Genomic DNA, 13193 nt, shown 5'->3' with positions numbered 1-13193 from the left:
TAGATTATTACCTAGAATTATAGGTTCTTTAGTAGGCCCTTTAGCGGGCACTTTAGTAGGCACTATACTACTAGTGTTGTTATTACTAGCGCTGCTAGCGGCGCCGCGGTTATTGTTACTTCGTAATAAGCCAGCTATTATAATAAGGGGTAGTACTAATAATATATTATAGCCTCTTATAGTGCGGATATAGCGGAATTAGTAGGTATCGGCCTAGTACGATTAACTTAGTATAATAGGCCGTATAGAAGGCCTTGCTTAATAATTAGTACGGTTGTTTTTAGTAGAATAGTACGTATAGGTTCTATTCTTCGGGCGTAATATAGTTAAATTAATAGTTTTTGTAGCTGTATTACTGAAAGCTTAAAATAAGAACTATCTAGCTACTACCCTTAAAGGGTAGATCGAATACTATATAAGAAGGGTTATATTAGTAGGTAGATAGGGTAGTAGTAGGTATAGGTAGTATTCGATAGAGAGCTAGGAGGAGAGGGAGGAAGGTAGGCTAGTTAGCCTAACGCTAAGCGCTAAGCCCTGCCTAAGGCACTAAGACCCTAGCTTTACTCGACCTAGTTATATACTAATTACATATAGCCTCTTTAGCCCTAACACGAAATATATATAGCGAAAGATCTTTTCCTAATAAGTTAATACTAGTAAATAATAATTAATATTCTAACTTCTAAGTAACCTCGAAGTATTAAGATAGATAGTTAGTAGGCTATACTAGAGACTCTTTAGTAGAAATTATAGTAGTAAAAGTAGTAGACAGTTTAGAACTATAAGAAAATATATCTATAGTAACGTACAGAACTAAGAACACTCTCTACTAATTATAGTAGTAGATAGTAGAACTAAACCGTATCTTTCTAAGAATAGGGTAGAGTATTTACTATAAACTAAGCTCGCCCGGCTAGTAGTATATCTACTAAGCTAGCTACTAAGTAAATCTATACGAGCGACCGAGCTTCTCTATATATACGCTAAGTAGGCTTTACGCTAGCAGAATAGTATTATAGTATATATAATAATTTTATATAACTATTATATAGGATTACTAAGGCAGGATAGGAGACTTTACTTACTTAGATTCTTATAGTTAGATAACTCCTAGTAGCGCGAGGATTTAGTTTAAGCGAAGCTACTAGTTATTATACAAGTTGTTATAATTTATAATTATATAGAAGAGGAAGGTTAATTACAGGAGGTACCCGTTCCTTTAATTAGTCAGCTAGCCCTAGGCTGTTCCTTCCTTGTTCCGTGACAGGATGCTTGACAACGACTCCAATCCAGAAACTGGAACGGAAATTGAATTCAATTCGATCCGACAGGCACCTCCAGAGACGAGCTGACCTCCCGCTGCTTCCATTACAACAACGCAATAGTAGGTAGGTACAGAGGCGCATCCCACTTTAACGAACTGATTTTGCATAGCTGTTCTGGGATGATTCAGCTTTTTCTTATCATATATAGCATACGGCCGAACAGCGACGTACACTACAAGTCACGTGCGAAAGGTAGTCTCTCGCAGTATACAAGCAGTATGACCTGCAGCATCGCATCCTGTGCAGAACTTATACAGTATACACTAAGAATTAAATTTTCACATCATCGAATACCCAAGCGCGGCTTTTCGCACAGCACTTTTTACATCCGTCTACTCTGATGTATCTTACATTCATCGCTTGGGACGACTATCATACTTCAAGACCTGCTGCTAACATTTCCAGTTCCCCATGTCTCAAAAGATGATTCCGGAAGGAGACAAACCATTCCAAGCGGCGAACTGATTGGGTGATACAATCATACTCGGGTCGAATTGCGAGAATCCATCAGCAGAATTGGAATCAAGGTCGAAGTTATCGACCATGCTGCCTGCAATGGAATTGTTGTTCTCGACAGCGAAGTCGCCAACAGCACCCAGATCAAGCCAACTGAATTGATTGATCGAAAGCGGTGCTATGTCCATTGGCTGCTGAGGATCTGACGTCCTTGATGGGACACCAGGGCCGCCGTTCTGTGTTGTCGTTGAAGGGCGAGTGATATCGTTTGGATCTGCAATGCTTCCTCGTCCTGGCGGTTTTCTCCAAAGAAGTCTTATAAGCCGCGAATATCGGTCTCCCACATCGTTGGGGCAAGCACTCGACTTCTGAAGGTTGTCCATGGTGTCGCTGATCAATCTTTTGACCGATCCTCGAGTATCACCAGCCATGACTCCTGTTGATCGAGCCTTGTACAAGAACACGGCGGAGTAGATGACGTAGAGATAGTAGCGCATCGGCATATAGCGGAAGGTCTCCTGTGGATCCACGAAGCTGCAGAAAGTGCTGAGCAGTGCTTTCCCAGCATCTATGGCGTCGTAGACAAAGCGCGCATCTGGAGTTGCAGCGACGTCTGCGAAAGGATATGCGATTGGTCGAGACTGTTGACCGCTGTCCATCGCATCTTTCATCTTCTGTATCAGCCGGTTGAGGGTAGCTTGATATGCGAAGGCGTTCACGTATAACCGGAGATACTCGTAGGACAGTATCAGGCTGGCCTTTAGCGGAGGCGAGCATGTGAAGACTCCCCACGATTCGTTCCAGTGCCGTAACGCTACCCGGAAGTCGTCGATATACTTGACATATTCGCCGCCGTAGTTGAGCTGATTCGACCTGCTCTTGGTCGCGTAGAGCACATCATGCGCATTGCTGAAGAGTTGCGTCAGCTCCAGATTGGCCTGAAATATGGCGGCAAAGTCGTCCTGCCGGTGCAGTCGAGGATAGAGACTGGGAAAGTCTTGCGCCCGCAGCGCCGTCATTGGACCAGGACCTCTTGACCAAAATGCCTTTCCTATTCGGACCGAGATTTGGCGGTCACTCATATAGCAGCTTGCCCAGGCCAGACGTTTGCGGTTCAGATCCGCAGTCTGTGATTCGCTTTCTGCTCTGAAACCAGTTCTGTCGATGCCTAGCAGATAGCCCAGTCGAATTGCGGTCCCAACATACATCCATGCTGCCTGATCTTCCTCGCCGCGACCAATGGCTGGCGTTGAATGAGGCCGGCGAGGAACCCACTCAGCCAAGATGAGCATGGCTTCTACTGCTTCAACGGACGCAGCGCCAGTATAAGCAAGACTGCCTACCAGGGTTTGCATGTGCGAAGAGCAGTCATCATGAACCTGCCACCAGTCTTTTTCATCCTTCGACGCGACTGTCAGGATGGCGGCAAGCAGATGAGGCTCTTTTGCGGCAATGGTAGCCAGATTGGTCGGCTCCATGGCCGCCGGATTGGCGAGAGGAAAGAACGGATGATACTTCTCTTCATATCTGGTAGGATGTCAGCACGATTCTAGGCGAATAGCACCTTCATATGTAAGACGCACCGATAGAGAAGAGCGTGTATCATATCAAGATTGAGCTTGCCTTGAGCAAGAGGCGGATAGTCGACGACATTGCTCGGTGTCGATGCACTCACAGATCGCGGATCGTTCACTGTGTTGGTTGCACTAGGCGGTTGATGCGGTGATCTTCCGTACACAGCACTATGCATGGGTGGCAGTTGATTGCTACCGGAATCTCGCTCGGCAACATGCGCTAAGAATTCCAGAGCATCCGCAGGGTTTTGCAAGTCAGTGGAGGCAACTGTGTCATCGACCGTCATCTTTGCCGTAGGCGTGATAGCTCCATCGTTGGATAGAGGCGGGAGCGTCCTCGAATCCGGGTTTAGAGAGCTCCAGCTCGGCAAGCGCTGTTGACGAGAACCCAGATCATGTTGATCGTTTCGAGGTGGCTGCAAGCCGACAGGTGGTCGGATTACAGTGTCGATGCTTGGTACGGCTTGGCCAGTGGTAGGGTTGTGGGGATTAGCGGCGTTGGAATCGCTGCGCTTGACTCTTCTGCCACCACGACGGGAGCCACCAAGAACGCATTCTGGAGAAGTCAGATCTATTCGTTCTTCCGCGAGAAAATGTTGCATTCTCACCATGCTGTTCACGAATGCATCTTTCGCACCTATGCAACACAGATGATCAGTGCTGGGACGTGTTATTTAGCAGTGCAGAGACACCAACGGCGGTCGGCCTGGTTCGCCAGACGAATAGCTGCGATTGACTGTCAGCTTCTGAAGCCACGTCGCATGGTGTCATATGAGCAGACGCCGCCAGTTTCCCGAGGGTGGATGATGCGCAGAACGGCAGCGGCGCCGGCTGTAGGCGGGCTTCCAAGCATCGTGAAGCTCTCTGGATACTTACAGATCGCAGCGCGATTTTCGCTGTCTGCAGTGCAGGCAGGCCCTGTATGTTCTTTTCTCCTGGAGCACTGCTGTCAGCTATGCATTGCATCTTCGATTGCTACTCACTCGCTCAGATTTGTGCTGCTTGGCTGCAGGCTTGCCACCCGGACTCTCAGGTGAGGTGGATCTCTCGTCGGCGCGATAGCCTTCGCCTCCGCCCCCGCCTCCATTCTCCATAGTGAGTTCGTGAGACGACAGAGTGGAGCGGTGTTGGTGGGTGTTCTGCTGGCCGCCGTTTGCCGTGCCGCCTCCTGAGGTTATTATCAAAGACGCAACGCAGTGCTGAAACGAAGGTCATCGCCGACAGTCAACAATATGTGGAGGCGGGCGTGGGCGAACGGGGATGAACGGTGAACGGCCGGGGGTGTGGTCGTTGTGCACGCGCTGGAGCACGTGGCTTGCCCCGCGCACATCGAGCCGCTCCAACCACATCGCTCGCTGGCCTCGAACTCTAATTTCCGACCGCGCGAGCATGTGTCTCATCTCAGCCCACGCAATGCCGACCATCAGCATCCTCGGCTAGAGAGGGAGGGCAATTGGAGATGAGAGAAATGGCCGGTGTTGTGCTTCTGATATTGATTAAGCAATGGGAGGTGGAGCTGCCAAGACTTTGTCGCTTCGGAGAAAGCCACGGGGTGCGGGGCATGGGGATGAAACTCAGCAGGCAGCGCGAACTGGCGGCGAATAATGCTCCAACAAACATATCCCCGAGCGTCCATACAGCGTATTGCCGCGAAGCTTCCAGCCTCACTTTCGCACAGATCTGACCATGAGCCTTTTTGATTGACGACTACGTGATCTTCATATTCTTCAGCAAAGCGCCCTCAACATGAGATGCCACTTTGGCAATCCAGAATTTCTCCTCATTCAACAGAGCGATTTCCCCATCACGAAGGAAGCAGAAATTGGCACAGCCGCCTGGAACCTTCACTTTGCCAATGAGTTTCCCACCTTCCCGGCAGTCAGCAAATAAGACATCGGCACAAGCTTTTCCATGCGGCAACTTACCTGCTGTCCAGACGTGCAGTCCATCACCACAACCGCTGTACACGTTACCTTGCACATCGCACTTGATGCCATCTGGAATGCCTAGCGTAATAGCTAGTGTCAGTCTATGACGCCATCGACTCATCGGCATCTGGACAGTCTCACCTTCATCACACATGGCAAACAGCCTCCTGTTCGCCAGGAATTGAGACCCATGTCGCTCAATCACATCGAAGCCATATCTATAGCAGAGTTCAGCGGAAGTGCGGGGGAACACACGTGGAGAATGCATGGGGATCGAGAACTTACATGTGAGAGACCCTGGTCAGGTCTGTTGTGCCGTCGCCGTGAATCCAATCTGTATCGGTCACGTACATCGTCTTCTCATCCGGCGAGAAGCAAAGGCCGTTAGGGCGGCCGAAGCCATCGGCAACAGCTCGAATGTCTCCAGACGCTGGATCGAACCTGTACACCTGTGACGGCAACTGAGGTTCGGGTCGGAATCCCTGTTCGTGGCCATAGATCGGGTCGGTGAACCAAATAGATCCATCGGTATGAATCACCACGTCGTTCACGCTGGAGAATTGCCGCCAGTGATATGAAGAGATGAGCGTTCGAGTTGAATATGGTGGACTGGCTTCCATGAGGACCAAACCACCTGGCGTATCCATGTGACCTTGATCGCAGAAGAGCACTCCGCCTTCGTAGTTGATTCCGCCGTTACCCATAACTACATCGGTCTGGATCTCCTCGTATTGCCATTTGCCTTCTGTCCTGGTAAGTTTGCCTATTTTTATCGTCTTACCAGAAGGCGATGGCAATGTGTTGCTGGTGATGTATATCGCGTCCTGGTCGGGAAAGTAGACTCCAGCTTCGTGAGCAAACGGCCAGTCCTTCTGGACTCCAAGCTCTATGCTCGGAGCGCTGCCGAGCACTTCCAGGAATGCATCTTCGTAGATAGTGAAGTGAGGCTCCTGGAAGTCCTTCAAAGCTCTGGCCTCTTGGACATGGCACTTCTGTTTGATAGAGATGCGCTTCTCGTCGTCAGCGAAAATGCAAGGCCTGAGACCTTCAAACCAATACACACCTTACAATTTGCCGGCAACGCCATGACAAGCAATAGTCTTCGACCTCTTGCCGCTACCGGTTTATGACTATTGTTATGGCTTTCGAGCACAATAGGCGTATTCTACAAAACGTTAGCAACGCAATCGCCGTCACTCCCCGTGCATCCCAGCGCCGAAGCTTGAGAGCGTTTCTAGACCCACCAGGGATAGGGAGCTATGGAGATATCCCTGCTCTTGCTAATCTGACGGGACGGTACACATAAACGTGGTGCCCCAAAATTTGGGGAATCCAAACCTGGAGAGACTCATTCCTTCTCAGACGAAGGAGTGGTTGTTCCTATTGAGTCGAACGTCAAGCGTTGGAACCAAAGCTTGGCACAGTACTGCAACGACCTGCATAAAGCTTAGCCTTTCGATCTAGACCGGGTTCCATTTACGATATTATTGGATACGGAGACCGAGTCCTCGAGACACGAAGCGACATCACTACTTCTTTCTCCTTGACAGTGTCCGGACTCATCCATCAGCATTTTGGCTGCATCTACCAAGATGGTCCAACTCGAGGGCAACACGCTCCTCTACACGGTCACTCTGCTAGCATGCCTGGGATTCCTGCTGATCGGCTACGACAATGGTCTTATGGGTGGTCTGGTCAATGCGCCCTCGTTCGATGGCACATTCAACCTCGATACCGATTCGGACTATGGTACGGACATGGTGGCATTGATCGTCGCAATTTACGAAGTCGGCTGCTTTTTTGTAAGTCCCTCTTAGTATATCGAGGCGGGGTGCAATACTGATGCTTCTCAAAGGGCGCCATCATCACCGGCTTCATTGGTGAAAATCTCGGTCGTCGACGCAGCATCTTCATCGGTGTCGTAATCATGATTATCGGCGCTCTGCTCCAAGCCACGGCGTACACTATCGCGCACATGATCGTTGCTCGCATTGTGGCCGGTGTCGGCATGGGGTTCATCAACTCGACTGTACCAGTGCTCATGGCCGAGTTCGCACCGAAGGCCACCAGAGGTATCTACGTCTGCGCGCAGCTCTCGACTCTTAATTTCGGTATCATGCTGGTGTACTGGATTGACTACGCTTTCGGCAAGATTGCAGGAGGTCCAAGTTATTCCTGGCGCGTCCCGGTCATTCTCCAGTGCATCTTCTTGATTCCCATGCTGTTCATCATCATGATCATCCCGGAGACTCCTCGGTGGCTGATCTCGCATCATCGCGGGGATGAAGCTCTTGATGTGCTCAGGCGACTGAACAAGAAGAAGATGAGTGACGCGGCCATCGAGAGGATGCACGCGGATATCACCAACACTGTTGCATACGAGGCATCTATTGGTGCTGGTACCTGGAAGGACTTACTCAAGAGTGATGACATCCAGTCTACTCGCCGATTCCTGATTGCATGCGCGGTGCAAATTTTCCAGCAGCTGGGTGGCATCAACGCTCTGATCTACTACAGCAACACGCTGTTTCAGAAGAGCTTGGGATTTGACAGTAACTTGTCAGCTCTCATGTCCGGATTTTTGAACACGTGGTTCTTCATTGCGTCCTTCATTCCATGGTTCTTGATTGACCGTGTTGGAAGAAGGCCGCTTTTCTTGTCAATGATTTCCCTGATGGCTGCTGTCATGGTCGTCCAGACCGGGCTGATTTGGAATGTTGAGAACAAGACATCCATTGCTGATGCTTGCGGAGCAGGTGCAGCAGCAATGCTTTTCATCTTCCAGGGAGCTTTCACGATTGGCTTCCAGGCCACTGTCTGGGTATATCCTTCGGAGATTCTGCCGTTGAAGCTGCGTCAGCGAGGCTCGTCCATTTCCACGGCGAGCAACTGGATCTGCGTAAGTTCAAGTCATTCTTCCATGTCCCCAAACATTAGCTGACCCTTTTTAGAACTTTATGATCGTGTACATCACTCCGCCAGCTATCAGGAACATCGGCTACCGGACGTACATCATCTTCGCAGTCCTCAACGCCACTTGGGTACCGATCATATACTTCTTCTTCCCCGAGACCAAGGGTCTCGCTCTCGAAGACGTGGATCGCTTGTTTGCAAAGTCTGAAGAGGCGCACAGGCAGATGAGCGTCATTGTTCACGACACTAAGCCCGTTGATGATGTCGAAATGATCACAGATGTCGCCGAGAAGAACTAGGTCGGTGTGTTTAATGTAAGACTTCAGATCAAAGAGGGAAGACACATTAAAGTGTAGCCATTGAAGAACAATTCATCAAAACTTCGGATGTTTGATGTTAGAAATAACAGGATGCGCGGAGAGGCGCGTCACTGTGATTGCATGCCAAGGCCCGATCCCCGAGATTCTGCCAACATGTTCTTTCCTGAACTGCGCTCTGGTCCTTCTCAACCACAAATGCTCTATGCGAGAAAGGGAAAGGGCCAACGACGTCACTTGAGGAGTACCTAGCCGTGCCATTTAATTCAGAAATATGCTCGGACATCGTGAACTTGTCAATAAAGTGGTCGAAATATACCCTATCGCGGTTTAGAAGTATACAAGGTGTCTCTCAATATTACATTCCTCTCACCATTAGCCCATCCCTCTTACGGTGATGCAATTTTGATACAAAATTCCCAAAGAAGTCGTTCGCCAAATCTTCTCGAGCCAGGCGTTCAAGTATGCGGCCCGCGAATCCTAAAACTTGCGGACTCGTCCTCTGAAACTGCTTGATCGAGACAGAGGCTGCTTTCGAGAGGAGGATGAGCCGTTATAGCTCGTAGATCTCTTGAAGCTTGACGAGCTAGAGCGCTGCGATGGCGGCGGTAACTGACGCGATAAGAGCATTCCCGCTTGTTCATCGGACCAGGCAGGCCTGGACCCGGAGTACTGCTGTGTTGTCCTTTCGTAAGTCAGCAGAGATGAATGATCGATAATCTACCAAAGATCCCACTCACTTGTCACATATCTTCTCGAAGGCAGACAGCAGTTTCTGCACAATCGTCAGCTTGGTCTTGAGATATGTGTATCAATGACTTACCATAAAGTCGTGATCTTCCATTGATCCAAAGACAGGACTATGCGATAATTTCGCCGCTGTGATTCGAGGGCTGCCGATGCCAAAAGCTATGCGTGCGAGGTAGCGCGGATCATCTCTATCAGGGCAGGCTTCCAGAATCTTGAAGAAGGCCTGGGAGTTCCATTCGCGTTGTGGCGGCTTCACGGCATGAATGGCGATGTGATTCTGACACCAGGTGCAGTGGCCGCACTCCGATTTCCCATAAGGCAGCTTGTCTCCAAAATGGGCGGCAAGAGTGCGCGCGAAACAGCTCTCACCTGTGATAAGGTCCATGACTTGTTTCATCCGTGCCAGCTCTTGTTGTTCTCGAAGCTCTAGCTCATGATGCAGAGAGTCGATGATGCGTTGTCTCTCTCCTGGTGGTGGTGGCCAGGTACCTTGCATCACTCGGAAGACATTGACGACCTGACTGGTCTGCAAGTCGATGAGGCCGCGATCGTGCCACTCGTTGAGTTTGGAGACGAGGTCGACACGAGGTAAGCCACTATTACGAGCAGCGGCTTCTACATCGACATAAGTGAATTTCGCCTTGGCGGTCTTGACTGCTTCCTTTCGAAGAGCATTTGCTGCAGGCGTTCTATCGCCATCGGTGAAGGCCAGGACCAGGTACTTGTACTGTGTATATTTCGGCGTCGTAGCTCGAAGCAGATTGAATCGCAATTCCAGCTGAGCATAGATGCTCCCCAGAGTGGTCATCTTGATGTCGTGTTCCTTGGCCTGCGCATAGAGACTTGCCTCCACCACCGGTAGTGGATCATTAGACGCTTTGAGGGCGAAAACCTCCTTCATCAAGCTCTGTACCGAGCGCTTGGAGGGCAAATCGCCTCTTGCAAAACTTTCACGCAAGTGGAGATCCTCGGCGCAAAGGTACAGCATGCAATGACTCTCGAGGCCATCTCGACCAGCTCTGCCGATTTCCTGGCTGTAGCCCTCGAGGCTTCTGGGTATGTCGTAATGGACGACATTGCGAATATCAGACTTGTCGATGCCCATACCGAAAGCAATCGTCGCACAGATGATCATATCCTTAGATTTCATGAAGTCATCTTGCACTTTGAACTTTTCCTCTGGCTTCATGCCGGCGTGGAAATGGCGCACATTGAAATCAGCTTTGCGGAGGCGGTCAGCCAGCTCCTCAGTATGTTTCTGCAGCGTCACGTAGATGATAGTGGGACCAGGATGTCCTTTGAGGAATCTGATGAGCTTCGGATAGGAGTCCTTTTTGATTTGGTATGATTCTGCGCGTAGTTTCAGATTAGGTCGGTATGTCGATGTTCGGAAGAGTCCATCATTTGAGATGTCAAATGCGTTGCATACGTCCTAATAGAAAGTCAGCTGGTTGCTCGAGCAGGGGTATTGCGGGAATGACTTACTTGGGCGACTTGAGGAGTAGCCGTAGCAGTCAGGCAAAGAACCCTCTCAGCTCTAATCTCTCTGTAGAATCGAGCTACCTTGAGGTAATCAGGTCGAAACGCATGTCCCCATTCGGAGATACAGTGAGCTTCGTCCACAGCGAGAAGTCGTACGCCACCTTTCACATTCGCCATGGAAGCAACGAATCCTTCGTTATTGAGGCGTTCCGGGGCACAGTACAGAATGTCGAGCGTTCCATTTCGCATGGCATCGACAACTTCAAAGTACTCCTGCTTCGACTTGGTCGAATCCAGAGATGCCGCATTGATACCCTTGCGTTTTAAGGCATCGACCTGGTCCTTCATCAAGGCCAGCAAGGGCGAGACGACAAGAGTGATTCCGCTTTCTGCATGGCCTTGTCGTACCCCAGACATTCGATCCAATTCTTTGAAGCATAGTGCCGGGACTTGATAGCACAGCGATTTGCCACCACCAGTAGGAAAGACGACTACACTAGAATTGCCATCCAGTACGCGTGTGATGGCAGCTTCTTGCTTCAATCGAAAGCTTGGAATGCCGAATCGTTCTCTGAGTATTTTGTTGGCGATGGTAATTGCAGCTTCTGATGCTGGTCGAGTGGATTGTTTTTTCACTGGTGCAAGACTGGTCTTGGATGCAGCTTTCCGCTTGAGTGGGTTGGTGTTCTCGTCGATCAGGAGCAAGTCCGCCTCGTCTGAAGAGGAAAGGCCAAAGTCTTCGTCTTCTGCAAACGATGCCATGATCGCGGCGTCAATCTTGTCGGGGGACAGTGAAATAATCTTGAAAGTGATCAGTTTGGGTCAAAAAACAAGCCATTGAAGAGAGTCGATGGAGGTGTTGTCTTCAGCTGGAAGTCGCGTCGCGCAAAGATTAGAGTTCAAGCAGGGGTCGCGCCTGATCGCCTTTGCACGTGAGAGTTGCCAGCAAAACTTACCTTATATCAATATCAGAATATCAAAATATCAAAATATCAATCTCAAGTATCGACATGAGTATGTCACCAGCCTATGCCGGCCGTTCTCGAGACTTCATTGACAAGATGTAAGAGAGAGGCGGACTGCCGACAGATACTAGGTCAAGTTCAAAGAACTAAGCCTGCCGACCACTGTATGCTTGGTTGGCCATTGAATGCCTTAATCAACACAGCATCCCTCTCTGACAACACCATTCAGCTTTGAGAAGGGCAACTGGTGTCTGATTTGAGTTCTCTTCGGAAAAGACTAGCTCAGAATCCAGGTCGCCTCGACCTTGTGACAGACCAGTCCGTAATCCCAGCATAGACCAATGCTGGATGCCGTATGTTAACATTCATATATTTGTACAGGACCGCCCCTCGTGCAGGCTGCCATATGCTCATCCCAAAACGGAGGCTGATCCAAGACTTTCTTTTGCCAGCTACTGGTCCTTCTCCTGTGCTTCTCGTCTCCGCTCCTGGAATTTTGCGTCCGACTTCACAGCCTTGCCCTTGTTGCGCTGAGCTCGCTCATTTGTTTTGCCAACTTTTTCCTTCCCACCCGGCAACACACCTTCGGGTAGTTTCTGACCCTGGCTGCCAAGTATCGCCCCACTGCTTGGTGTCCGCGACTTGCCCACATTTTGTTGTAAGTTATCTTGCCTGCCTACGCCAGGCTTCGCACCAGCGCCCGGGTCGTGACCCATCTCCTTCAATTTCTGTATGGCTTCCGCATCGCCCTCGCCAGCTCGTATGCGCAGTTCTCGTCTTCTTAATTTGACCATCCGTTTCGCCTTGTACTCTGCTAAACGTTCCTCAGGAGTCGGCACTGGAGGTCGCTCTTCTACTGGTTTGCCAAATGGTGAAATTATCCTCGCAACGACGTGCTCGACCTGCTTGCTGACTTTGAGGCGATGGAGTTCCACCACATCGCCGGTCGTCAATGAATCATTGGGATCGTGGACGAGATGGTTTATGTCATGGCGGTAGTGCTGTCAATGTCAGTCACATATCATATCGTATCAATCCACCAGAGCTGTACCTTCTTTATCCGCTCATTCCATCTTTGAGCTGCCACTCTCACTCTCACAGTTTTCTCCATCTTGCCATGGCTCACTACCACTCCAACAATCTTCTTGTGCGGCTCCACTCTCTCCCATTGCTCCTGCTCGTTGATCGGTAATGATTCAGCATTGACGTGTGCTAAGACTTGCGGCGGTAAGTGCTTTTGTGGGAGCTGTGTCGATAATAGCTCTGACGTTCGCCCTTTGGAGTACTTTTCGCTAGGAATCGAGCTGGACTGCTGTGTTGCAAGACATCGTCGACAGATCCATTGAGGTTTCACAGCTTTTGTAACAATTGTCCGTAACGGCAGCGAGAATGCGCGCTGGCTCATTGTATGTGCAATGGCGATGTGAATGCTGGTCGCGTGCAGTCGAGAAATCCATCTCATCGACCAGGAAGGAGCGCTCGC

General features: G+C 49.9%; 5 protein-coding genes across 5 annotated transcripts; 1 reads left to right on the top strand and 4 right to left on the bottom strand.

Annotated features, from left to right (window-relative positions):
- Window positions 1–1741: 1741 nt before the first annotated feature.
- Window positions 1742–4293, bottom strand: MYCFIDRAFT_140661 (uncharacterized protein; the record flags this gene model as incomplete). The annotated part of the gene is made up of 6 exons (XM_007930378.1): window positions 1742–3308; window positions 3365–3729; window positions 3799–3911; window positions 3964–3992; window positions 4052–4081; window positions 4232–4293. Coding segments are annotated over 6 exons (2166 nt in total), but the record flags the coding sequence as incomplete, so codon positions are not given.
- Window positions 4294–5062: 769 nt separating this feature from the next.
- MYCFIDRAFT_58890 (uncharacterized protein) lies at window positions 5063–6611 on the bottom strand (the record flags this gene model as incomplete). The annotated part of the gene is made up of 6 exons (XM_007929841.1): window positions 6528–6611; window positions 6347–6448; window positions 5569–6293; window positions 5425–5501; window positions 5281–5361; window positions 5063–5223 (listed from the first exon to the last, which is right to left on the bottom strand). Exons 2-6 carry the CDS (start codon window positions 6368–6370, stop codon window positions 5063–5065), a joined length of 1068 nt encoding a protein of 355 aa, XP_007928032.1. The 5' UTR covers window positions 6371–6448; window positions 6528–6611.
- A 264-nt stretch (window positions 6612–6875) lies between these two features.
- On the top strand, window positions 6876–8495 carry MYCFIDRAFT_38448 (uncharacterized protein; the record flags this gene model as incomplete). The annotated part of the gene is made up of 3 exons (XM_007929759.1): window positions 6876–7085; window positions 7139–8182; window positions 8235–8495. 3 exons carry the CDS (start codon window positions 6876–6878, stop codon window positions 8493–8495), a joined length of 1515 nt encoding a protein of 504 aa, XP_007927950.1.
- Window positions 8496–9324: 829 nt separating this feature from the next.
- Window positions 9325–11507, bottom strand: MYCFIDRAFT_38628 (uncharacterized protein; the record flags this gene model as incomplete). Its single annotated transcript, XM_007929774.1, has 2 exons — window positions 9325–10695; window positions 10749–11507. 2 exons carry the CDS (start codon window positions 11505–11507, stop codon window positions 9325–9327), a joined length of 2130 nt encoding a protein of 709 aa, XP_007927965.1.
- A 436-nt stretch (window positions 11508–11943) lies between these two features.
- Window positions 11944–13168, bottom strand: MYCFIDRAFT_88036 (uncharacterized protein). Its single transcript, XM_007930377.1, has 2 exons — window positions 12762–13168; window positions 11944–12711 (listed from the first exon to the last, which is right to left on the bottom strand). Exons 1-2 carry the CDS (start codon window positions 13113–13115, stop codon window positions 12163–12165), a joined length of 903 nt encoding a protein of 300 aa, XP_007928568.1. The 5' UTR covers window positions 13116–13168; the 3' UTR covers window positions 11944–12162.
- Window positions 13169–13193: the final 25 nt, after the last annotated feature.

The sequence above is a fragment of the Pseudocercospora fijiensis genome, assembly GCF_000340215.1.
Source record: "Pseudocercospora fijiensis CIRAD86 unplaced genomic scaffold MYCFIscaffold_6, whole genome shotgun sequence".
Lineage (NCBI taxonomy): Eukaryota > Fungi > Ascomycota > Dothideomycetes > Mycosphaerellales > Mycosphaerellaceae > Pseudocercospora > Pseudocercospora fijiensis.
Note: the sequence above shows the minus strand (reverse complement) of the source record. Positions and strands in the feature narration are given on the sequence as shown.

What these genes read in the sequence shown, in the direction of transcription:
- MYCFIDRAFT_88036 (XM_007930377.1), bottom strand. Translation starts at nt 13,115, where the DNA reads ATGAGCCAGCGCGCATTCTCGCTGCCGTTACGGACAATTGTTACAAAA. An exon ending in GGAATGAGCGGATAAAGAAG is followed by an intron (nt 12,712 to 12,761) that starts GTACAGCTCTGG and finishes TGACATTGACAG; the next exon opens with CACTACCGCCATGACATAAA.